The following is a 26,057-nucleotide window of genomic DNA, read 5'->3' as shown; positions in this document are numbered from 1 at the left end:
ATTCACATTCACTATTAGCTATAGTGTTTAGATTTATTCTGCTAGTTATAAAACAGCAGATCCAGTTGCCTTTGGCTTTGTATTTCTGGATAGAGAGCGCCATACAAATTCTCACTATAAAATTTGTATGACTCTTCATACAGACTCTTGGCTGTATGAAGATTTTAGATAATAAAATATTTACAACAATTCTAGACTTTTGAAAAATTAACAAAGATATTATTTCCAAGCTCTAACTCTTCAAATAATTCTACATTTCCCCCCCATTAAATTTGGTCACACTACCTCTGTGACAACTTGGTAACATTAACACTAAATGAATGGGCGTATATGATTTATTATTATTATGATTTAAGGAAATCTTTTAATTTATTTATTTAATTTAAGGACAACTAGTGACATTTTCACTCTTTGTCTGTCCTCAGACTGCTGCTACACTGGGAGCTCACTCCACGCATGTATGAAAGATAACTTCGCATTAATAAGGCATTATGTCCCGTATTGCGCGGGCGCGAGCCTTGTGACGCGGATGTGATGCGCGTGAACTGGCGGCGCCACCTCGCGAACGCGCAAGAGCAGCAATGGCCGCGCTGGATCGGCGAAATCCTAATCTCGACGATTTTGTCGGATTAAACTGGAGTTGTTGGGCAGATAGGGTGAATATTTTACCATCTGACGGTGAGTGCCACTCCCTGCCCCAAACCTGGTTTTCATCACGTCATAGTGTGAATGTCCTGTGATTTATTTGTGGTTACGCACACACAGAGAGACAGAGCGGCGGCATAAAGCGCAACCCAAACAAAAGACCCGCCGGGTCCTAGTGCAGGCTGGGTTTATAACAACAACTGGCACAGAACAGAAACATTTAAATCATTGTTTCTTAGACGTTTAGTGATGTTAAAAACTCTAATGTTATCTTATATAAACACAACGGCTTACCAATAGTCATGTAAATTCACCGTTAGCCTGTCAGCTAATGTCAACAACAAACAACAACACTGCTTAAGAGGGATTTGTCCAGCTTGCTAACGCCAAAGTTGACTCGCCAACACAAGCAGTGGCTTGACCAGAAAACAAGGAAGCCACTGGCAGTTTATGTGAATGGAAGGAGAAGTTTCAAGACGCAGGGTTTTTTCTTTTTTTTCTCTTGGATAAATTAACCTAAATGTATGAGTGAAACCTGCGGAAGCCTCTCCAATCTGGAGCATGAACTGAAATGAAAGAGCTTTTTCTGTTTTTTATCTATGCAAAGCTATTTAGATATGTCAGTGAACCTGAGGCTGCAAGAATGCCCCATATCAATATTTCATGCTGACTGTTTTGCCTTTCATGCAGCTGGGTCCAATGTTGAAGACAACAGCAAGTATGGGAGGAACCGCTGTGAGACCATGACCCTCAGGAAAGAAGGTGAAGGTGGCGACCAATGAAACTCAGTTCAGTGTCACATCAGGAAATGTATTTCACTTTGACTCTATTTTGTATTCTGCTCTACAGATATGCACATATATGGCCACTGTCCAGCACATGATGATTTCTACCTGGTGGTGTGCAGCCACTGTAGCCAGGTGGTGAAGCCTCAAGCCTTTGAGAAGCACTGCGAGAGGCGACATGGTCCTCTCATGAAGATGTGTGGCCAGTCATCTACTTTGGCTCCACAGCAGCGACCTCGCCCTGGCCGGACTCCTACAAGTCTTCCCGTCTCTAGAGAGAGGCAGAAGGATGGCAGATGTCATGAAGTCAGTGTCCCCTCCTCAGCAGCGTTACCTGTCCACCAGCACAGGCCTACCAAGGCCCAGAAGGACGCTTCAAGGTACTGTTTTAGAATGAATACTTTAAACTTACTTTGGGAGAGACTCAGCTTAATGTTTGGTTCGTCTTGAAGAGCTTTGCCCTCTTTGAATCATTGTTTTATTTGTTGCTATGCTGTAACAGTAACTTTATGTCATTTGGGTCTTGCAGAAACCTGAATTTCGCCACATTTATTGTATCTGAATTGCAGGTCTCAATTGCGTGAATCTCATAAGTTAATTCTGAAATTTACGTCGCTAACTTCCTCCACAGTTTACCTTCAGTGGACAAGTTCCCTCAGGAGAACCCTCCCCTGCCGCATCACTCCGCCTCCACGCCTCGTCCTAGGGTTCCTCCATGGCACACGGGACCCCTACCCCCTGGCCACTGTTCCTCCTCTACCTCCTCCACTTCTCCATCAGAGAGACCCCCTGTGCAGAAGCCCACAGCTGGGCAGTCGAGTGAGTCTCTCAGTCCTCTGCGGGGAACGAGAACTTACAGCCGGATTTACAAAAACATTAACAGTGAGTCTGTTTCTGTTGTTTCTTCCCTTGCTGCTTTTCTGCCACACATCTCCGAACTAGAAGTGTATTTGCCGAGGTATATAATGTTGTATACAAGGGTATCTGCATTATAGAATTAAATCAGATGCAGAATTGTTGCCTATCGTTTTTGGAAAAGTTATCATATGGTGGTCTGTAATCTCCTTCCAGCCAGCATGGATCATGTTGTCTGTGTCTTGCTGTTGCTGACTGACTACTGTGTTTGCTTTTCTTTCCTATAGAGAAAGAATGTGACCTGAACAAACACTGCAGAGTTGTGGATCAAGAAAGGAAGAAGCTGTGCAGCCGGAAGCTTATATGCAATGTAAACTCTCTGCCTTTTCATGATCTTTTATCCAGTATTGTTACAACTATCTTTATAGTTGCTCATCATGAACAGAGATATGAATCCAGGTTATTTGATACAGAAACGTGGAGGATTTAATCTTTTTTTTGTGTGCTGTACCTTCTATACAGAACGATTCCATCCACCAGCAGCAGGGAGCGTTGGGTAGGACTAAAACCTTTGATCAGTTGGCAGTGGAGCAGAGAACCCCATCAGCAGGTCGAGACATTGAGCAGCTTCCTGTCAAATCAAAAGACAAGGAGCAACATTTGGAAGCTTTTGAAGAGAAAATAGCAAACCAGGGCAGTAAAACCAACTTCAACAACAACTGCCACATTCTCAGGTATGAAATATATACTTTGCATCATAATGAGTTGACACAACAAATGACTGTGGTGCTGAAAGTGTACACATATAGAAAACAACACATTCATACATAGAAATAGATGTTCTGAATGGTAACCTCAAAGCCGAGTAATTTTTTTCCCACATAGATCCTTTTGTGTCCATCTACAGTATTTTCTGGCATAATGCATCTTTCTTAATTTTTGTATTCTTTTACCTTCAAAGCAGGTCCAGGAATCCATCAGAAAGCTTTCCAGAGGAGGAAGAAGGTGACAGTACTGTGAAAGTGGAGGTTCAACATCCGTACCCCTTCAACCAGAACCTGCTGTCAAGCGAGGAGAATGAAGATGATGAGCAGGAGGAAGCCACAGACCTGCCTGCCACACCCTGGCACCCCAAACCTCTTGGGGTGAGTGCAGAAAGAGACAGAAGCAAAGCAGCAGCCAGTAGACCTATTCAACAATTGTTTTCTATTTATATTACTATTGTTTTAAGAGGAAAAATTTCATTTTAAGCAGGTGTGATGTATGAATTTAGAGTGAAAAGCACTTCATATGTAATAAAAGGGCTACTTCAGTTTCCTTCTTTCAATAAAAGAGGGAGGGGGGGCTGGATTTGACTATTAATTCAGTTTAAAGTTCAGTCAGGATTAGAAATTTCTCCAAAGGACACCTGAGTCTGTCTTTATTTATTAAATTGTTTCTGCTCTGCAGCTATGCACTTTTGGATGCCACACACTGGGTTGCAGCATCTTCACCTTCGACCGACGTTTGCACCACCTGCGGTTTGCCCTCAGTGCCATGTTGGAGCACCACGTCAACACACACTTTAGGAAGTGAGTATCACTGATCTATACTTAGCAGAAATGTCACCTATTAGAGCACGGCAAGGAAGAGAGAGGAGTTGCTCAGTGAGCTTGAATACATCCAATATGTGCAAGTGTCTGTCCTTGAACTAGGCACTGAATCCACTCCAGGGAAGTTTTCTTCAGCTCGATCTGGTTTCTTCCCTGCAGGGATTCATAAGTTATTACATATCAAGTATTGTTTAAAAATGTATCAATCATGGTACGATCTACTCAGTGATAGTTTGTTTGGACAGCAAACACATTTGGTTTTCTTGCCATTTGCTGTCTTTGCATGCTCTGTGAAGTATAGTGGTGTACTGGTTTGCATTGCCTCTCAAACCAATTAAATACGTTTTAATCATCTCATAAGAGATGGTCAGATTTAATCTGATATTCGTCAGAATCAGAATCAACTTTATCGCCAAGTAGGTTTGCATATACAAGGACTTTGCCTTGGTGGTGTTGTGGTGCATAACAGTCAAAAATATACATAAAATTAAGTAATCCTAAATAACATAAAAAAGACAGAATTTACAATTTTAAAAAAAATATGTAAAATATACTCTAATCTTATAAAAGTTACCACTCTACATCAACCGACAGATTTAAGAGACACCGTAGTGTATTTGCCTATCTTGGATGTTTTGCTTTCATTTCATTTACATGAAATACAGGAACCTAATCTGCTTCATGTTTTTCCTTTAATTTACAGGAAGATGCCTGAAGTATCATCAGGTCTCAGGTCACACCATGTCACATCTCCATCCTCACCTGTCAGGACTGGAGCTAGACACTCCCATTCCCCTGGCTCCCTCAACTTTGAGTCTACCTCACTGGGACAACTGGAAACCAAAAGTAATCAGCACCACCCTCACAGTACCAAACCGCCTTCTTCCACCACCTCTGCGAGCCTCGGGCCCAGTCGACAGCGCAACGCTGTTAGGCGACCCGGGAAGGCACGGCTAAAGGAGGTGGAGCAAATGCAAGATGTGAGCGCAGCACAGAAAGCTACCAAGCTGTCACACAGCAGCGAGGACAAATCCTCCAGATACATTAGAGATCCCCCCCTCCATGAGAAGGGCCAGCCACACGTTCCCTCCTCTCAAGGACCAATCAATGGTACCTTCTCACACGGAAAGAAGCCATGTCCTCCTCTTCCACTACAGCCCTCAGAGAGACACTTGTCAGTTTTGGAGAAGCGTTCTCCTTTACCGGCTCCTCACCATCCAACCCACCGCTCCCCCCGCTGCAAAGGGAGGTCCCCAGCGATTCAGCAGAAAGCGGTGGGCTATGACCACAGGGCCCCTGCCCAGAAGCGCAAAGGCAGCAGTGAATCACCACCTCTCAACTCCTCGCTATCCATGAACTCCAAGTGTCAACGTTTATCCTCCCCTTCCCGCTCAAACCTCCTCTCTTTGAAGGGAGAGAGCATCGAGGATGTGCTTTCTTGGGGTCTGGAGAAAAGATCAGACTCCTGAAGAGTGAGTAGACTATCTAGCTATGCTGTGCAATAGATTTCATACCGATCTAGACCTTTAACAGCAGACAGACATGAATTGCACTGCACATGTTCTTGGTTAGAATGTGATTGTGTGTTTTTGTATTTTTTAACAATGAAAACATCTATAAGTGACAGTTGTTTATATCTCATCTTCACAGACAGTCAAGAGGCCAGCCTTAAAAAGACCACTTGGAGAAAAGGCCTGCTGCCCACTACAGCTGCTGCCAGTATGAGTGTGTGTGTGTGTGTGTGTGTGTGTGTGTGTGTGTGTATGTATGTATGTGTGTGTTTTTGTTCACATTTATTTATGTCTTCACATTTTTACGCACAGACATTAGGAATAAGTCTTTGTCTGCACATTACTGTATGTGTGTATTATTGCAAAATGTCTATTTTTCTACACGATTAAATGTTTGAGTTGATTGCCTGCGTAAGAACATAAAAATACCTCGATCCACACATTATGCTGCTAAAATGAAAAGTCATTCAATGGCAAAATCATTAAAAACTTATGAAATCTTATACCACTGTGTCTTCTCTTATTTGAGTGTTGGTCCGTACTGGAGGAGCGTTAAAGATTGTAAAACTGCAGTTTTAGTCAGTTTAGTTTACTCATCCAGTCAGGGGTTTTTTTTTGTCATTGTTCCTGTGGATCATGTGATTCCTGGCAAATTAGGGAAATTGACAAGTGTATTTGAAGGTTTTTCTCTAATTTGTCCTGATTAAAGCTTGTCCCAGCTTTAATCATTTGATGGTGCCATCGGGTCAGTCAAGGAGTGAGACAGAATGTGTTGTTTTGTTCAACCAGAGACACCCTTAAACTTCCTCCCTTACTGCTTTATTTACAATGTCTTGGTCTATGGACAAACTTCACAACATTATCATACATTTATCTAAATGCTGGGTAAGTTATCAAAAAAAAATCCACAGGAATTATGTCACTATAGTGATACAATGTGGTGCCCTCTGACACGTACATTCAGGTGATTTTATTGATTTTATTTGAAAACTTAAAATTTAAACAAATTTATATTATGTTCATGTTTCTAACTTAAGTTCCTGTGTCAAGCGTAGCTTCATTTATTTAAAAACAAGAACTTTACCCTCTTTTTAAATTTTGTTATTCATACTGTTGTAGAAAAACATGCAAAATAACTTAAATTTGTCAGCTCTTGTATTTACTGTTAATTCAATAACTAAGTGTCTTTGAGCATCTTGAAAAGTGCTCGATAAATAAAATGTATTATTATTTATCTATTAATAAGTTTATGAGAGAAGTGGCCAGTAAATGTCCATGTTTACATACAGCAGGACACTACATAATCTCACCACTAGATGGTATCAAGCCACCAACTTTGCTCCTCAGAAAAAAACGGAATGATGAACCTTTGGCCATTTTCACCCAAGTTACATAAGCACACATTGTACATCAATCTACTTTGTGCTATTCTGGTTATGTGACAGGTATTAAAAATCTTAGATGTATCTTAAATCTATTTAACCTGTCAAACTGTTATAGTTTGCAGGGAGCTTATACAATACAGTACATGACAACCCCCATGTATGTAGATTAGACTTGCCATATGCCTCTTTAATGAAATGTAGCCAAATTTAGTCCATTACTAATCAAGGAAATACATGGTATTCTGTCTAGAGTATCCTGAAATGGTGACGCTATATTTACAGTGTTAGCGGTTCAGAGCATTAGTCATAATAATTTTGGCAAAATGTCACAGCTTTGTCCTTAAAATACTCCAATACTCCATAGCAGCCACAAAGATTTAGAGGCAAATAATGAGAAGAACATGTTTCTGTAAAAGATTATTTCAGGAAAAAGCAAGAGAAAGCAATAAAAACGGAGACAGTGCAAAGTGTAAATGTTGATCTTTTATTAAATCAAATGATATATCTGTATTCTTTATCTTTAATGCCTACAAGGTTGCACCTATCCTGCAGTCAGAGAAGCTCTTAAGCGTACCATGCAAAGCCATTCCACTTTAGCTGCGAGACCTTTCGGATTTTATGGCAGTGACCGAGCAGCTCATCTTTGAAGCAGTGGTCAATAAACTTAGTGCTTTTATGCTGCTAAAAGCTCCATTCGTGTTCTGTGGACACTTGTAGTAGCACATTGTCGAAGTAGTGAGCTTTCAGCCCCACCACCACAAGGATGTTTCCATAATTGCTACTACATAGTTAGATGAATGGAGATAGATGTATGTTGGGCAATGAGAGACCACTCCCCTCCATATTCTGTAAGGACTGATCATTGCAGGAACGGCTAATGTGCCATTATTGCAAATAGCAAAGGACCTGTGAACTGCACAGATCTCAAAACCAGAGATTTTGGCGTTATTGTTGCTGCAAATGTTAAAATGCAATTATGTTTTCATAACATATTACATTAGAACTTAAAATATAAATAGTCCTGAGAAGATTTAGTTACCTTTTGTATTTTGACCCATTCAAAGCTTATTGTTTTTCAGGAATTCTGTGGTTTGGGTGGAAAGATCTATTTTTTTCTACATTCCTAGTGTATAAAAAAAAATACTTGACTTTTCTTACAGACAGAAATGTCTTTGCTTTGACTGTAAATCTGTTGAAGAACTTGTATCTACAACTCCTATCATTCTGAACTGCCAACTTGCTCAGCACCACTCGTGAATCATCTTGACATCACCTGACACAGACACCAATCTGACAAAGTGCTGCGCTTTCTCCTTGAATTCCCTATGGCTTTATGAGCAAAGTCAAATACTGACTGAAAATAACTGGCGGCTACATAATCACTGCCCATTAGGATGTATTGTGTTCAATAATGTCAAAACTCTTCCTGTGCAGCTTATGATACATGTTCAAATATTATTATTTTTTTGTTTAACCGTATTCTTTAGCAGAGTCAAGTGTAAAATACATCCTCTATCGATAAAAAACTAAACCCCACCCCCACTTAAAAAATAAACATTTATGTCAAGACTTGAATGTTGAAACAACTAACAGTAGCACAGCGGCAGACGAAATGCAAAATGATCAACATCGGATTATACAAGAATACAGTCAGTACACGGGTAGAACATAGCAGTACACAACTAATCATTACTTAACACAGAAAAGTGAGTCTTAATACATATATATACTGTATATATAGATATATATAGGAAGGCAGATTTGCTTTGGAGAGTACAAAGCCACTCTTCTCCTCTATGTCAGGACCCTCGCAATAGCACTTAGTTTTTCTCTGTACAGAACTGCAACTTTTGAGTGACAACCCAGAGAAAACTACCCGTTAGCCACGGCAGATTTAACTGACACTCCGTAACTGCAGGGCAAGCACATGCTTTTCCTTGATGGTCTGGTAGTTCAGTGTGCGCTATTCAACAGCTATAATATCCGTGTATGATTTTAGTTTTTAGCCATTTGAGATCCTGTGAATGACTAGCCTGGATACCCGAGGAGTTTTACATTGATCCCACTTTGAGGAAACAGGGAACGGCACATATACATCTATTCTGAAGGGCAAAATTTAGAGCTTGGATTCCTTAACGTGGGACAGATTCTTCGCCAACTGCAGCCAGTCTGCATTAGTGCTAAATGTGGCTTTATTTAAGTGTGTCTTGTGGTATTTTTTCTGCTGTCTATTTCTCCACCTGGTATTCCTATGTGTGAGAGAGTGGAATGATTCATATACCACCTCTCTGATAAGTGTGACTTCCTTTTCTCACCCACACAGGAGATGCTGTGGTGCACACAGCAACCATGAATATTCCACTGATTTCACCAACTTCGCGTAAGAAAACCTATTACATTTTAACATTTGAGAGCTAAATTGACGTTTAATTGATTTGATTGCAACTATCAGTTCTTACAGATATTGTGGTACTTGTTGAACTGGAAAACTAAACTATATTGACCATTAAATTATTATCATTATTCCATTATACTTTCCAAATATATGACTCAGTGGAAGAGCAAACGTTCAATAAAAACTCCAGGTGTTTCCCTCATAAACAAATTACAGACTAGTTAAAGGGCATCACAGTCATAGCCTGGATGAATGATTGCTTTTGAACTTAAGTAAGGGCAGCCTCATAATGACAGAGGTACACAAACAAAGCAAACATATCTAGGATGAATTGAGGCTGTCAGTGTACAGGGAGCCAGACAGAATGGCTTTGTGTTGCTGTGACTCATGATAACACACCTATCCTTTCCTGCTCAGAGAGACAAAGACATGGAAAGCAAAGGGAAGCTGCATCTCATCAAAAGATGCAATTAGCATTTATGCTGGCCTAACCTTGTTGTATTATGACACAAATGCCACAGAGTTTAATGAAATCACTCTTTCTTATTTATTATTTATGCCAAGACAGTCTCCTGTTTTAAATCTTGTTCATTAAATATGCACAGCACACGAGGTGTCTGCATACACTTGCATGGTTAAATCAATTCACAATAGATTATATGTTATATATATTATATATATATATATATTATATGTTATAATTGCTGAGACTTTCTTCTGAAATATCCCCCATGTTACATGAGGTTTCCTATCAGCAGCTACAAACTCTAAAATCAGCTCTCTCCTGTAATGTAATCTAATGTAGAGCCTCATCAGTATTATTCATAAGTTTCATCTTCTGGAGGAGGCCTGAAGGTTTTATTATGTGGCAGACTCTTTGTTTACCTGCTAATACAATAAACATCAATATCAACCAACCACAGGGCAAGACAGCTACATATTAAATCAGTGTGACACTGGGAATTTTCCATCTGAGCGAAATGCAAGATCTAATATTTAAATCTACGACATAATTTATGATGTATGAATACACCAAGGTCAGTACTTCTTCACAAGAAAAACAAAAGTATAGGTCTAAAATTCAGCTGGCAAAAACGTCCTATAGTTATGTTCACACCATCTAGTGGCTGTATTAATTATGAGGCAGTTCAGGTAACGTCAATGTAAGGTAACAATTTGCATTGTTAGGAGGAGGAAGCGTATTTTGCGCATGGCTAGATAGTTAGATGTCAAAAAGTGGATTTAGTTGCAGGAGGTCGCTGTTCACTTCCGTTTCCAAACGCGAGTCCGGACATTTTTTAAAAACTGTAACAATTATTGTGGTGTTTACTGTTGCCATGATGGCAAAGGTTGCGTAACTTTAAAGAAGTAGAAACCACATTTCAAGTGATCATTTTAACCCAAACCATGATCTTTCCCTAACCAAGTGGTTTTTGTGCCTAAACCTAACCAGACCTGAACACAGTGTTGTCACACCATAAAACATAATTATTTTTTAAGTGATTTGTAACAGTTTTGGAAAGCAGCATATTACACTCCTGTGGGTCACTCTGAAAACGCTCCTATGGGTCGTTCTGGAGTGCAGGTACATTTGACCTATGTGGTCATTTAATTATGAGGATGTGTTGACCAAGGTTTATGTTCTTTTGAACAACATACATCAAAATATTTCAGGATTTTGTGTCAGGTGCACATTTTATATACGGGAAAGAATAAATTAAACTCAAGCTGGCAGCTTTTAGCCTTGGCTTGATATTTAACTTCCTGGTAGTGTGACTGAGAAAAACAAATACTATAACTTGGCCAAGAGGAGGAGTCAAAATCTGCAGTAAGTGGCACCACATTGGACTTGTACAACTAACAGAAGCCTATTTGTCCTTGTAAGGACCATGGTACCTGTCTGTATACAGAACTGAGACAATATGTTGATAGTCAGTCAAGACAAAATACTTCCTTGCATCTAATGTATATCTGTTGGAGGTGTTCCATGTTTTTAGTTGTGTAAGGCTTCAAAAGTTTCTCTTGGGTTATTCTGTAAATGTGCAATAACTAAGAGGCAACTATTTTGATACACTATTCATTTATAAACAATGATCTGCCTCAAGCTGGTCAACTATGATATACCATATATCTATGTAAATCGATCCTTTAAGATAGCAAAGGAAAAACAAAGCTCTCTCTTATATTACTATACACATGACTATGAATACGAATAAGAATCAGTCTAATTAACTGTATCTGAGTGCAACTAAGTACCAGCTATAGCTTAGAATGGAAATGGCCGCTTAATTAATGTTTGTGCCATCTCTTTCTCAATATAAATTACTAAACGACTGATGAATCCAAATTTCCTTTATCCCACTCATACAGATCAGTCTGGGATCTCGTATAATGTGGGTTTATGGCATGCTGCTTCTTTATAGATGACTCAAGGTTAATGACAGATGTATTCATAGCCTGGTGACGGCAGTCTGTCTATCTAAATCTCTGTCCCTGTGTTGATAGAGGAGGGGTAAATGTACTTATGCTCTAATGTTTACGCAAGTTGCAATCTATTCTAGTCTTTGTAATAAATCTAATTATGAGCCATGGCTTCAATATATACTACTGTACGTATGAAGTATTATGCTGCAGGATATGTATGAGGGTAGTGTGACAGCGGTGAGGTGTGCGGTTGGAGTGACGGATGGGTTCACAGTGGAGGTGGGATTACATCAAGGATTGGGCTTTGAGCACTTTCTTGTTTGCAATGGTGATGGACAGGTTGACAGACCAGATGACGCAGGAGTCTGTGATGTTTGCGGATGACATTGCGATCTGCATTGAGTGTAGGGAGTAGGTGAGGAGAGTCTGGAGAGGTGGAGGTATGTACTGGAAAGAAGAGGAATGAAAGTCAGTAGGAGCAAGATGGAATACATGTGCATGAATGAGAGGGAGGACAGTGGAATGGGGAGGATGCAAGGAGTAGAGATGGTGAAGGTGGATGAGTTACATGGGGTCAACTGTTCAAAGTAACGTGGAGTGTACAGAAGGGTACCAGCAAGAGTGAAAGGGAAGGTTTACAAGAGGGTAGTGAGACCAGCGATGTGGCTCCTGTGAAGACAGGAAGCAGAGCTGGAGGTGGCAGAGTTTAAGATGCTAAGATTTTCATTGGGAGTGATGAGGGTGGACAGGATTAGAAATAAGTATATTAGAGGGACAGCTCAGGTTGGATGGTTTGGAGACAAAGCGAGAGAGGCGAGATTGAGATGGTTTGGACATGTGCAGAGGAGCTGGTTATATTGGCAGAAGGATGTCGACGATGGAACTGCCAGGCAAGAGGGAAAGAGGAAGGCCAAAGAGGAGGTTTATGGATATGGTGAGGGAAGACATGCAGGTGGTTGGCGCTACAGAGGAAGATGCAGAGGACAGAAAGAGATGGAAATGGATGATCTGCTGTGGCAACCCCTAATGGGAACAGCCGAAAGAAGAAAAAGAAAAAGTACGTGTGAAGTATTTTGTTTTCAAATCTAATTTCAATCTGTGCATTGTATGTATTTCCCACACTTAAGCAATTTAATGTATCACTTCCTGAGTGCTGATATCAATAACATATCATCTACCTTTTACTCTCGTAAGACTTCAGTAGTTTCCACTGTCCTAGTACACTGCCATTCCTTCACAGTATGAATATTAAGTGCTACAGATTAAAATGCTGGAAAAGTCCTGCTTATTGTTCTTGTTGACAACAAGACAGTTCATTTTTTACTCCCTTTGAGATCCTTATTTCAACTTGCCAGCAATTACAGATGAACATCCCTTCATTTTCTCCTACAAGGTCACAGTTCACATTAACTTAAACATGGCTCACGTTGTACCATTTACATCCAGTCATGTGGCGTCCGTTGTCTTTGCCATTTCAGACCACCATTGGAGTGTCTGAGAAGACGGAGCTGATGGACTCTGCTACTGACTTCTTCCTCTTTCCCTTCATAAGAGAACTGGCCTCTGCATCCAGATCATCGTCATCCTCATCCCCATTGGGGTTCAGCTTGCCATTCTGACCCTGCAAGTCCTTCGAGTCTATGAATGCCACGTGCCTGTTCAGCTCGGCCTTGAGTGCTGGGTCCTCATGGGTAGGTGTGACACTGAGCATAGAGGAGTGGATGCTGTCCTCACCCCGATTCTTACCCTTGTTGGGGCAGCAGAAGCATCGACACGGCGTCAGGTAAAGGTACATCAGCACTAGCACCACACTGGCCAGGCAACCCACCAAGGTGGTATATGCTGTGTTCAGGGTCTCCCCGCCCCCGTGCATGGTGAAGTTGTGAACCCTCAGCACCACATAGATCGTTTCATTGAAGGCCTCACTCATTGCAAAGCAAGTGTAGGTTCCAGAGTCGTCGGGCCTCACCGGACTAATCTGCAGACTCCCATCTGGCAAGACTTTGGCTGTCTGGTTGCTTCCAGGTGTCACCATCACGTTACCAGGCATCGTCCAGGTCTTTGACGTGACTCTCTGTTTGGTGTCACAGCCAAGGGTCAGCGTTTGGTCCAGAAAAGCCTCTTCATCAGCCTCCTTGAATGTGCTGCAGTTCATGTCACCGCTGAGATCAAAAACACCCACTTGGGTTTTCTGCGGGCCAGGTAGAATACATGTGTATTTATCTTTGAAGTCGACGACAGAGTTGAGCTTTCGAATGTACCAGTGGGCCAGGAGTGTGTAGAGGTCACAGTGACACAGCAGAGGGTTATTGTGGAAGTAGAGGCCATTTTTAATCCAGGCAGGCAGCACCTGGAGCTCATCAATGGGCAATACTTTGACCTTGTTGGAGGACACATCCAGGAGGCTAAGTTTCTCCAGGCGGGACTTCTCCCTGACCAGCTCCATGGGGAAGCGGGAGATTTGGTTCTGGCTAAGGTAGAGCTTCTGAAGGTTGACCACGCCAACAAAGGCTGAGCGGTCAATCTGGGAAATTTGGTTATTGTACAGTAAGAGAACCTCCAGGTTGACCAAAGGCTCAAAGATGAATTCGTCCAGCTGCTGAAGATTGTTGGAGGACAGGTCCAAGTAGCGCAGGTGCTTCACATATATGAACGCCTCTGAAGACAGGAAGTAGAGACCATTGTGGCTGAGCAGGAGGTTATGGAGCTTCAGGAGCTTGACTGGTGTCCACTCTGATCGCAACCGTGTTATCTCATTGTAGCTGAGATCCAGCACAGCAGTATAGAGCGGCAGTCCTGTTGGGACAGTGGTCAGATTCATCTTGGAGCAGCTCACTATGTTTGAGGCGCAGATGCAAGTCTTATGGCAGTTTAGGGTAGATCCCGCTGCCCCTGGAAACCAGAGGAGAGCCATGCAGACAGTGAGGCCAAGGGCCCATCTCGGACGCCTACTCCAATGAGGTAATGTTTCCAACAGGCTGTCACCTGTTCTGGTGGAAGGCTGCAACATGCTAGCAGTTGATCTAAATCCCAGAGAGGTTTACTACGATGCCATTCTCAGAAAACAGCATGGAAGAGCAGCTGGAGGATTCCCAGGCATTGCTGATTGAAGGCTGAAAAAAAAGGAGAAACAAGGGCAATAAACAGATATTATCAGACCTAAGTAGGTACAGATAGATAGATAGATAGATAGATAGATAGATAAATAGACAGATAGATAGATAAATAGACAGATAGATAGATAGACAGATAGATAGTAAATACCATGCTTTGTAACACAAACAAACAGAAAACATTCATTCACACAGTGGAGGACAAGTATTCAAATCCCAACAATACCATAAGCATTGCAAATGTACTTATAGACAGTCTGTGATCCAAATGTAAACAAAGGGTCGCCCCATCACAATTCAAAACAGGAACTTGCTATCACTCCCACATTGAATGACAGATCTTTTCACACAGGGACTAGCACTATGTAGCTGATGCTGCTCTTTCTGATGCTATTAAATATTTGTTTACATCAACACAAGCATAACACATTCTTATAGTTTCAATTACAATACATTGAAATAAACAGATATTTTAAATATTTTTTTATTATTTTATATTATTTTTTAAATCTGTAGGTCGCATTCTTCTAAATATACTACCTGCATTGGCAAGAATAAACAAAAATCAACAAATACAAGCTACAATGGATTTTAGGATTAAAAGTAATGGCATTCATTTTGGAGAAGGGTCCCTTTTTACCAGTATTTTAATGCAGTGGTTCATGGTTTAACTATTTTATACATGTGTTGAGTAGTTTGAACTCTAGAGATCTATAATATTTTATGAGCTTTTACTTTGTTCTCCAAATAAAAACTTAATATGCAAATAAAGAAGCAACAACAGCAGAACTCATTTGACTGCAATATATTACCTTTAACATGCAGTGGAGCAAATGAATAAAGTCTCAGAATTAAAATACGCAAGTAAAGTACCAGTATTGTGTACAGTATTTGAGTAGATGTCCCTAGTTACTTTCCACCCATGAAAACATGCAATCTTACATGAAGCTATTGTCTCTCTGTTTTGCTCACAGGTTTCTCACGCATGAAGCCTGTACAGTAGCTACAAACTTTCCCCTGCTGCTTTGCACGATGCGCGTCTTTCTTTAAAACAAATACACACGCACACACCCGGTACTCACGCTAACCCATGTGCATTCACACTCCTGGAAGACATGCATTGATTTTCTTCCTCTCCCCATTTCCTTCTCTCTTTCTCCCTCGCTCTCTTTTATCTCTCTGAGACGCACAAACACAATTATAATACACCACAACATAAAGAAGAGCAAAGAAAGAGAAGTTCAAAATGTAAATTCATCTCAGTATTTACGTTATGCCATATTCTGAGATGTCCTTGTCCATTTATGGAAGAGCTGTGCAAACGTTGCATTGCACCAATTCTGTTCGACAACAAACGAGCACAACATGGAAACGTGAGCCGAGAGATGGAGAGACGAGAGAGCCACCTACCTTCAATCGAGATGCAGCGATGTTGGATTTCATTAAAATAGCTCCTCGTCTGTTTACAACGTTGCTGCATACAGATAGTCTCCGTCTGACTGAGTCTGTGTGTCTGGTGTTGAGGACAACAGCGGATGCAGGGAGGAGGGAGAGCACTACAGATATCCTCGCCAAAATAATCCAGGTCCACGCGGCATCCAATACCCGGCGCAAAATTACGCAAAAAAAGATTACGTAAAGAGCAGACAACGCACGTCCTTTAAAACTACTGGCAACCACCGACAAGCGACTCTGTTTTAATCATCTGTCTCTTCGATTTTAACGGCACATTTGTACACACACGGCCGCGCATCTGTCTTTTGCAGATAATTGGCGCATTTTGAGCAGGTCCGGCTGCTGTCGGGTCTCATCAGCAGCCATGGAGATAATTAAGAAAGAGCAGTCTGTAGCTGACAAGCCTCCCTGTGGCTCTTGGTGGGCCTGCTGCTGTCTTCGTGCTGTGCTGCTGCTGCTGCTGCTGCAGTGGTTGACGTGTTTTTCGGCAGAAGTAGTGCACTCAAATACCAAGAAGGCGCTGTTTACCGAAAGTGACCACACCGAAGATGCGCTGCGGAGACGCACAGAGAGCCCATGAAAACTAAAATGTAAAAGTCGGACCGGCCAAGAAGATTTAATAGTAGAAAGCAGAAGCGTTTTGAGGGTTCATAAAATGGTATGGATGAAGATCAAAAAGTAAATATCATAGTTTAGATAATCATCATCATCATTATTATTAATCTATTATTATCTACTCTTCCAATGATCAGTGATTATGTTATTGATCTTATCCAACATCCTAATAGCCAGATTGACACGAACTGTGTAGTGCACTTTTATGCTCCCAGGAGGAAAAACATTAGGTGACCCCATGACCTTTCCCATTGTATCACCATTACTGTAGGTCAAATTATAAATCTTCATATCCTGAACCCTCACCCGTACAGACACAATAGTTCTTGTAATGCTCTAAACTTGGGTGAATATGATTTAAAATGCTTCTCATGTGTCCTGAACCAGCACATCTTCTGGTCTGATATAAAGGCAGCATATAGCAGTTCATCATAGCAGTTTCACAATCAACCGTATGTTAAAATTATTTTCCAGAATTTATGTGAATGTGTAATGTATAGATTTTTGGCATGTCATGGTGGATGTTCTTATATGCTCTCCTAAGACGCATATTCCACTTACATGTGGCTGAATGTGGCCCTACAAAGCTGTCACACATTTTCTCTCTTTCTTACACCCCATCATCACTGTACCATCTGACAGCTGAATATGTTAACAATCACTACATGTCCTGAATGCTGCTACTACTCCTATTTTGTCACCACACACGTAGGTTCCTATTCATTAAAGTGGATTATCTTTTGTTTATTAATTATTCTGGTGCCAAGAACGAGTAACATATTTATTGTTAGATTATGTGACTGATAAATTGGTGATTTTGGATGCGTTGGAGACTTTGCTTGTGCTCTCATTGTCATGTATTTAGGCCTCGTGACTGAAACAGACAATGCAGAATTTGAAAGCTTGATTATTCTGGTTTCTAAATAATGTCAAGTGTGACAGTGATATCATTGTGTGTGCAGGGCCTTCAAAGGCGAAGAGACATAAACAACTCCTTATATTATTGCTTTGGGTATTAAGTAGTTGATTAGCCTGGATTACATGTACAGACAGTCCCAACCTGTCCAGCTTTCCAACAACGACTTCCTCATCCAGCTCTTGCCATTCTTGCTCACTGTGCAGACTCTGTTTATGTATTTGATTAGGTCTGTTTATGAGTGCCAACTGAGCTGGGGAAACCTTGTCATTTTTTACTCAAGTGAATCCACCCACATGCTGCTTTTTGAGATTTTTTTTGGGTTTTCCTCAATTCACAGATCTGCTGCAGCGAGCCTGGCTTTGGCAACGCTGCGAGAGCCTGTGAATGCCAATAAGCTGCTGCACCCATGTAGCCTCCTACTCAGAATGCCACAAGAAATCATGTAATAAAGATTAGCAACAAGGGACACAAGATCATTGTTATGTCTTCTGAATTATTGTGTGATTACAGAATGATATATTAATGGATGCAACTCTCATCTGAGAAATTTGACATGTGCCAAGATATCTCACCAGGTGATGAGCTCCATGGCATCCCTGTAATTAGAATCTGGGAATATTGAATTTCAAATTACATCTTGTGTCACCTTCTCTTAACTGTCTATTCATGTTTCCTCTTTCGCTGATCTGAACCAAGTTTAAACTCATTTGACCAAGAGCAGATTTATGCTTGGAAGAAAATGCCAAACCACATGGGAAATTGTGACCTTCTGTGACTTACCGTGACTTCAAATGTCACTTAGATTTCATCAGTTTTGCAGACAATGAGTCCATCTGTTGGTTTCTATGGTGCAAGTCCTGGATCCCACCTGCGTGAGACAGATAAGCTCAGCATATTATTGCAGAAACTCTGTTGGAGATGGATTTGCTTTAAAAAAGATATGCTTTGGCAGGTGAAACAAACAGATTTGAAGCAGACTGAACTGCAGGCAGATATCCCTTCATGATTTGTTTTAACAATATTCAGCGCCAAATAAATTCTCCTGACACAAGATAAATTCTCTGACAGAGCTTTCGTTTGTTTCAAGGTAAAAAAAACAAAACAAAAACAAAAAAAACTGTAAACTTGCTCATTTGTTGGACTCTGACTTGAGTTAAGAAATAAAGTGGGACAAAAATGGACTAATATGATATTAATTCTCCGAGATGTGTTCCATTAATTATGTAAATATACCAGCTGGAGACGTCTCTTTTTTACTGGGCCTTGAGTCAAATGCCAGGAAATTGAGGAAGGAACCAGTGTGACTGAACATAGTGTGAGACCTCTGTCTGACCAGAGCATTGTAGGTCTGTGCCTCTTGTGAGATGGAGCTGAAAGTGATTAATGCTCTGTTCACTCTACTTCCTGCTGTGATAGGGATAGTGTTGCCTGGCAACTGCCTGCGGCCTTTCGTTGACTGTTTTGGCTCCGTGGCAAATCTGAGGTGGCCTCGCCTCCTCTTGCTCTTCTCTGTCTACCTGCTCAGATGGGGTTTCGAGCACAGATCAATGTCTCCATCTCTGCAAATCGACTTCTGGAGAATCAGTGCCTCTCCATGAGCACAGGGACTGACAGACCAACACCAGTTATCAAATGTACTTTCCCATTTCTTCATTTGTCAGCATATATTACAATATTTTAAAATGTTACAGTGCCTTTCTCTGCTAAGCTGTAGGTCAAAGCAGGAATAAATCCCCAACTATGTATAAATCATTAAGTGGCGGTAGCATTGTTAAGTGACTCTTAAAACAAGCACTTCAGCAGCCAGGAAGCCATTTCTTTCACCCGAGATGACCTGATCATATTTCACAAATGATAGCGTATAGTTACAATAGATTCAGCACTCTGAAAGCTATCGACCTCATTCTTTGCCTGTGAGGATTATCAGCTCAATCTCTTCATCTTTGAATCCTGATCAGACTGATGTAAATGATGTTTACATTCAGCAGGCTCTTTCTGCGCTTCACCTGGCTTCTCTGCTGACATGGTAAACACACACACTCTTGTCTCCAAGCTGACTGGTTTACACAACACACACATGATTGGATGCAACTAGACTCCATGCCGGCTGCACACATTAGACCTGCAGCTGGGAACACAACGATTTATTTTTGCCCATATGTGGTTACTCTCTTATTGTATTATTTTTTAAATTTAAATTAACTGTAAAATACTGAATGGTTTGTGAGCCCACATGATGATGAATCTCCAACTACACATTAAAAACAGCTTCCAGATAAATTTATGGCTCATTCTCTCACTTGAAGGTGTTAAAGGACAGGTTCACAATGTTTAAAGTCTGTCTTAAAACAACAGCCAGGTGCCCATATGAACACAAAAGAGGGCATTTTCACTAAAAAGACTATTACTCTGGAAGATATTAATTTGATTTGACTAATTTAGACTACTGAAACCTCATATTAGCTTCAGATAAACTTGGAATACATTTCTACACCGAACGAGGAATGTAGATTTTGTCCCCCATCATTTACATTGAAAGCACATTAGAGAAGGAACAACCAGTATGAACAGGAACAATGATTACAGCAAGAAAAACCTGTCTCAGTGTTCATATGGGCACCTGACTGTTGTTTTAAGACATATTGTGAACCTGTCCTTTAATAGGCCGAGGTGTAATTTAGTTCTTACAGTACGTGTGGTGTTAATCATCCAGGTAAAATACTAGGACAGCTTGTACCAAAGAGACTGTTAACAATGTTCTTGATCTAAAGATATCAGTCAAATACTAGTGTGTCTGACGCAAGTAACTGACTAAGTGAGGTGTTTAGCTCATTAGGGGTCAAGTTGCCCTTCTTGCAGTCTTACTTCCCTCCGGCTGAGACATGCGGATACATGGTCCCAACAGCAAATGTAAAGGCCTAAAGAGCAAACACATTTCACTGTAATCTTTGTTTAGCCTGCATCTGGACTGTTCTTGGTTACCATGGCAACACTTTCAGTTTTGTGTTTGATCAGAAATGTGGGGATGAGACAAGGTCACTCAACAATAATATCTAAGAGAAAAAAAGCCCACATTGATGGCACATGCTTCAATAAAAGCAAATCTGTTTGTAATCTAATCTTTTGCACGTCTTGTCCTCCCATTGCTTAGCAACAGGCCGTGCTTCAGCCATGTGCGCCTCGACAGCGGGGACCACTACTCTAAATCATGGAGAAAGGGCTGCAGGTGTCAGCCTACACTGAGGCGCTGTGAGCATTAACAATGGATGTACTCAGGCGGCAGGGCACACATTGTTTTCACTCTCTAATTAAAGCTGTCACTAATGCAGTTACAAGCCTTGCTGTAATAACTGGGCATAATTACCTTTGTCAGGTGAAACTGTCAAGCCAAGGACCCATTACGGATCTATTTAAAGCTATATATGGGAAATATTAAATCTCCAACTGAGCTGTAAAGACAGACAAAACAAAGCATATAATTTTGTTTTGTTGATATTCTGAATGGAGAGAGAGATATTGGAAGACACGCATTTCCCAGTCTGTATGTCTAATACCTGTTAATCCATTCCTCAGGGCAAAGATAAAGGAGTTGATGCATGCTGGCTGTTCCCGGAGGAAACAGATGATTCTCTACTAATTAACTGTGTGGGAAAACAACGCTAATCCTCTGTCTTTGCAATAAGAGCCATGCCCCTGCCCTCGGCCAATAAGATGAGGTCCCCTGGAGAAGGCAGAGTCGGTGACTCATTGCCTTGAAAATGTTTGGCTTGCTGTGTCAGAAACAAGGTATTTAGCTTGTTGAACATGATAAGGATGTATGTGCTGCTGGTTAAAAATTACCGCAGCAGTTTTTAGCCTACACATCTTGTTTTAAAGCCCTCAGCCTAATGTGCCTCTGTGTTTTCTCTACATGTTCAGTTTTTGACTCATTGTCTCTCATAACTCCCTGCTCTAGGACCATTTTGGGAGCGTGTCAGAGAGGTGCGGCAGGCGAGGCATTAGCAGCAGCAGCAGCAGTGAACACAGAGCCTGTTACTTGGCAGAGAGGACTTCCCGTCCCTCACAAATGACTGAGATTGAGTACAACCCGGAGTCCCTCTTGTTATCTTTGCTAAGAGCCCATCAAGTCAGAGTGGACAGGTTAAAATGCTGACCTGCAGGGCTTGTTTACTGAGCACTTGGCTTTTCCTTTTTTTTTTCCTCCTCACTTTCCACTTTTCAGTGCCTGTTTCTGTGGCCACTAGTGGCACATCAAGCCTGGATGAGGAGGTCTTCTCTACAGCTCTCCAGTCAAACGGCAATGATTGTGCTCCAGGGGAGACAGAAAATTGCATCTGAGTTTTGGAGTGGATTGCTGTAATGAGGCTGAGAGGAGAGAGCATGCATGGGAAGTAACAGGATGCACTTCTGAATATCTTTTCCTACCAGAAGATTATGGTGCCATATCGAGATGCAAATGTGTCTTGATTTTAAAAACCAGAAGCAGAGTATTATCATTAGAAATGTGCTACAGTAGTACAATGAATTATGAATGTACTGCTCAAATAACAGAATGTAAAATGGACGCTTTCATCCGATGTACGTGAATGCAATCCACTTAATGGCAGATCATTTTCTCTAAAACCTCAGAGAGCTAAATACGGAAACATTACATTAGAATGGGCTATATGATATAGGAAGGGAGTGTAATTGAGAGTCTGAGTGGCTATACCTCTGGAGTCAGAAAAGATTAAGGAGCCTGAAAACATAAATCTGCTGCACCCTCGCATGAAATGCTGATGAACTGTTCTCCGAACCATAAAGCAAATGGATGGATTGTGGATAGGATGGGGAGTGGTGTTTGCAAGGCCTTGAGGGAGCACGGCAGGGAGGAGAGGAGATGCAGGGCTAAAAGGGGAGCTCATTGATGGGAGGGTGACAGAGTGAGAAGGAGTTGGACGGAATGTCCTGTGGCTTTTCTGAGACAAGTGTCCTGTTGCATCACTGGATCAGGGGCCTTTATGTGCCTTTATTTATTCAGCTCGGGGCTGTGAATAATGGAGCGCACTAGGGAGGTTCCTCTTCAGCGGAGGTGAAGACACCGGCAGCTGAGGGGGAATCAATTCTCTATTTTTGCTCGTACAGTATGTGTGTGTCCGCTGGCCAGACTGGTCGCTTGTGCTTTTGCTATTGTAATTGATTTACACCTCTTCGATTAACGGACACGTAGACGCTCTCTGCTGCTTCTAAAATTAGCCGTCACTCTCAAGGCGCTCAGGCACACCTTCTCGATTCCCATCATTAGCTCGTTGACTATTATCAGATACTGGGATGAGGTCATCTCCCCCGTCGCTTCCTCTCATTCCCCTGAACTCTGGCCTTCACAGTGCCAGCCAAAACAAAACCTGACAGCCTGGATTGCATAAGACACATGCTTCACGCATGAATGTACTGCAGTGGCTCCAAAATGAGTAAGAGGATTTTAGAAACAGATTTTCTGCTCCCCCCTTTTCTAATCAACCCTCTTTCTTTTCTATCCTGCCAGCGTGTGGTTTGGTCAGTCCCACGATGCAATAGTGGGACGTCAGCCCAAAAAGCCAAGTCAGCAGGACAGAGCGAGACAGACAGACACACCTGTGTTGAGCTGGAACTGGCCTTTGCAGTTGTTATATAAAGGCTGCTGATGCCCGTGGCAGTATATGATGTGGGAATGAATGAGTCAGTCACTTTGGGGCCTGGAGGATGTATCTATTATTCAGGTGCAGGTTTGCCCTCAGGTGCTCTCCCATGTGCCCATTATCTAGCCAAGACTGGACACTCACTCAGCAGGTACAGAGATGCTGCCTGTGAATGAGCATCAGAGGTGAAAGAGCTCAGTGTGGCAGTGCAGCACGCCTCCAGTGTCACAAAGTTCATTTTCAAGAGTCAGAAATTGTTACACAGACAGAAAAAAATCATGAAATTTAAGAGATTCAAGTTTGTGATGCTCAATTTAAAAAATAAACCAGTATAGGCCTTTTTCCCGGCAGACATTTTGACTTGTGAATGTAGGAAAAGCACAGGTTTTACTAATAACATTAACAACGTCTCTTCTCTGTTCAAGTGTCCCAGTAAGTCATGACAGTGTGACAGTGAGCCAGCACGCACAATACCACGACCCCGAAACTGAAGCAGCTAAATGGATTTCAGCCATCATTCATTTTATTATTTACAACTGTGTTTTCTACTGTGAAATGCAAAAATGTCTTCCATGAAAAAAACCTGTTAGTCCTTTATTTAAACAGTGTTAAGATCTCTTTTTCAAGAGAACCTGTGTGCAAGACAACAAGAACAAAGACAAGCGAACAAAATTCAAACCCTGACTTTTCTCCAATTGATTCTCATCTGAAACTAAACACACACTCCCTTTCTATTTCTAGCTAAGGAAAATACATTAGTGAATATTGATCTTTACAAACTGAATCATCTTTGGCCTTAACTCTAGAAGACTAAAAGTAATCTTGTGTTTTAATTCAAGCTGAAATGGTAATATGTGAGATATAGTTGAATGAAATTAAATACTAACATTATGCATGTTTTCTTATTCAGTGTGATTGATACTGTGATATTTTAATAAGCTGTACGTACAGTTCCAACAATGTCTGGCTTGTGTGTGTGTGTGTGTGTGTGTGTGCGCAGGTGCTGATATTATCCAGAAGACCAAAGACAGACAGAGGTTACGTAAACCAATCATTGCCACTCATTCTGTGGGTTCTGTATTGTTTTCCTGTTCCAGTTAGTATCTTATACAGTTGATATGGTGAACTTATTTACACATCCAGCAGCAACATGAGAATTCATCTGAAGTTTTTCTGTCCACCTTGCAAATATACTTTGTTTAGTGCTTGTAGGTCGGGTATAGTGGGCTTTTAGGGAGCTTTTAAGTTAAAACAACTGCCTGCTGCACCTGGAAACGACGCTGGTGAGAGTGGAGTGAGTGAATCAGAACAGTAGTTTCAGGTCATAAAACCAAAACAAAGAGTCAAAAAATAGTACAAGTCTTTGTAGAGCTGAGATTAACTGCAGAGTCGGAGTTGGGTGATCATTCTCTGTGGGTTTGTCACTACCAGCGACACCTTTCACATTACATGTATTCATGTGATCCATTGTTAATATAAAGATATCAAATAGAGCATCTTTAAGAACATTTTTGAATGCAGGACTTTGACTTTCAACAGAATATTTTAACACTGTTGTGTTGTTACTTTTATGTGAATACTTATTCCTCTTTTGTTCCACTATTTTGTACTTTTCCCACTGATTAAATTAAGATTTCTTTGGCCTATGGAGGCACCGGGTGACTCATTTGCAAAGCAACAATGCAACTACAACCCTGGTACCGTCAGATTTGGTGCCTGACATCTGTGTCATGATAATGGCTATCCAGGGTCCAGGGGCATCCTACACACCGCAACCAAAACAACCGCAATCAAGAGGAAAAAGCTCAGTGTTCTGGGGAATCACGGGAGCGAAAGAACCACTGTAAATTAAACAGATTTGTATCGTGCTTGTGTCAGTCTGTAATAATCTTCTGCTTTGGGAACAGCCTTGTGGTGAGCTTTAAGGGATTTAAAAGGCTCTGCTTCTCTTGCTGTTGCCTCCATTAATCACAGCCCTCTGCTCTCTGTAGTGTGTGGACGTTTTCTGGGAAACAGGGTTTAATGCGGGGTCATTATTACAATTCCATCCCGTTTCTGCTGTCAGTGTCACAGAGCTGTGTGCTGTTTGACAAGGATAAATAATACTCTTCCTCTTACACAAACACACAGTAAAAAAAAAAAAAATAATGATAATAATCATGTTTCTTATCTGTCCCCTTTATAACCTCATTAGTGGATTTCCTCTTGAGTTCATTTTTATATCCATTTCAGCCATAAGCACAGAAAGAAAATGTCCCTTAGTTTGCTTATGTTGTCAAAAATATTTGTCCTTTCCCTTATCTGCTCTCCTGCTAATGAATACATCGTCCTATATTTATGCTCCAGTCCCTGAATACTATATTATTGTGTTATTAACTTTGTTGTCGATGCCAAGGCTGTAATCTCATTTGAAAGGTCTTTGGTTAAGCTCCATTTTTAATAATTTGTTGTTTTTTAAAAATACTACACTGAATACTAATACAGTATAATGCACATGGTGCCCTGAAGGATATAACCGGCCAATTAAAAATTGAAAATTATATTGCAGTTTTATTTCAGCATCATGATCGATCGTATATAACATTATCATTCTGACAGAAAGAAGGTCATTGATCATGTGAAAAAAGGAACATGTATGTAGTTACACAGGTGATACGTCTCACTTGTTCCAGGTTGTAACCACAAGGGGAAAAAGTGTTTCTCAAT

General features: G+C 41.1%; 2 protein-coding genes across 5 annotated transcripts; one reads left to right on the top strand and one right to left on the bottom strand.

Annotated features, from left to right (window-relative positions):
- Positions 1–527: 527 nt before the first annotated feature.
- atxn7l2b (ataxin 7-like 2b) lies at positions 528–5,891 on the top strand. Of its 3 annotated transcripts, none has more exons than XM_044352322.1 (10): positions 528–678; positions 1,336–1,407; positions 1,495–1,810; positions 2,062–2,312; positions 2,573–2,655; positions 2,808–3,019; positions 3,250–3,430; positions 3,735–3,856; positions 4,581–5,349; positions 5,528–5,891. In XM_044352322.1, exons 1-9 carry the CDS (start codon positions 582–584, stop codon positions 5,344–5,346), a joined length of 2,100 nt encoding a protein of 699 aa, XP_044208257.1. In that variant the 5' UTR covers positions 528–581; the 3' UTR covers positions 5,347–5,349; positions 5,528–5,891. The 3 variants fall into 3 exon arrangements, with proteins under 3 accessions (XP_044208257.1, XP_044208256.1, XP_044208258.1); XM_044352321.1 differs by having other exon boundaries at positions 3,247–3,430; XM_044352323.1 differs by lacking the exon at positions 528–678 and adding an exon at positions 834–1,123 and having other exon boundaries at positions 3,247–3,430.
- A 4,602-nt stretch (positions 5,892–10,493) lies between these two features.
- Positions 10,494–18,572, bottom strand: amigo1 (adhesion molecule with Ig-like domain 1). 2 transcript variants are annotated; one of them, XM_044352582.1, is made up of 2 exons: positions 18,475–18,572; positions 10,494–14,705 (listed from the first exon to the last, which is right to left on the bottom strand). In XM_044352582.1, exon 2 carries the CDS (start codon positions 14,600–14,602, stop codon positions 13,067–13,069), a length of 1,536 nt encoding a protein of 511 aa, XP_044208517.1. In that variant the 5' UTR covers positions 14,603–14,705; positions 18,475–18,572; the 3' UTR covers positions 10,494–13,066. The 2 variants fall into 2 exon arrangements, with proteins under 2 accessions (XP_044208517.1, XP_044208516.1); XM_044352581.1 differs by lacking the exon at positions 18,475–18,572 and adding an exon at positions 16,116–16,751.
- Between the last annotated feature and the right edge of the window lie 7,485 nt (positions 18,573–26,057).

The sequence above is a fragment of the Thunnus albacares genome, chromosome 5, assembly GCF_914725855.1.
Source record: "Thunnus albacares chromosome 5, fThuAlb1.1, whole genome shotgun sequence".
Lineage (NCBI taxonomy): Eukaryota > Metazoa > Chordata > Actinopteri > Scombriformes > Scombridae > Thunnus > Thunnus albacares.
Note: the sequence above shows the minus strand (reverse complement) of the source record. Positions and strands in the feature narration are given on the sequence as shown.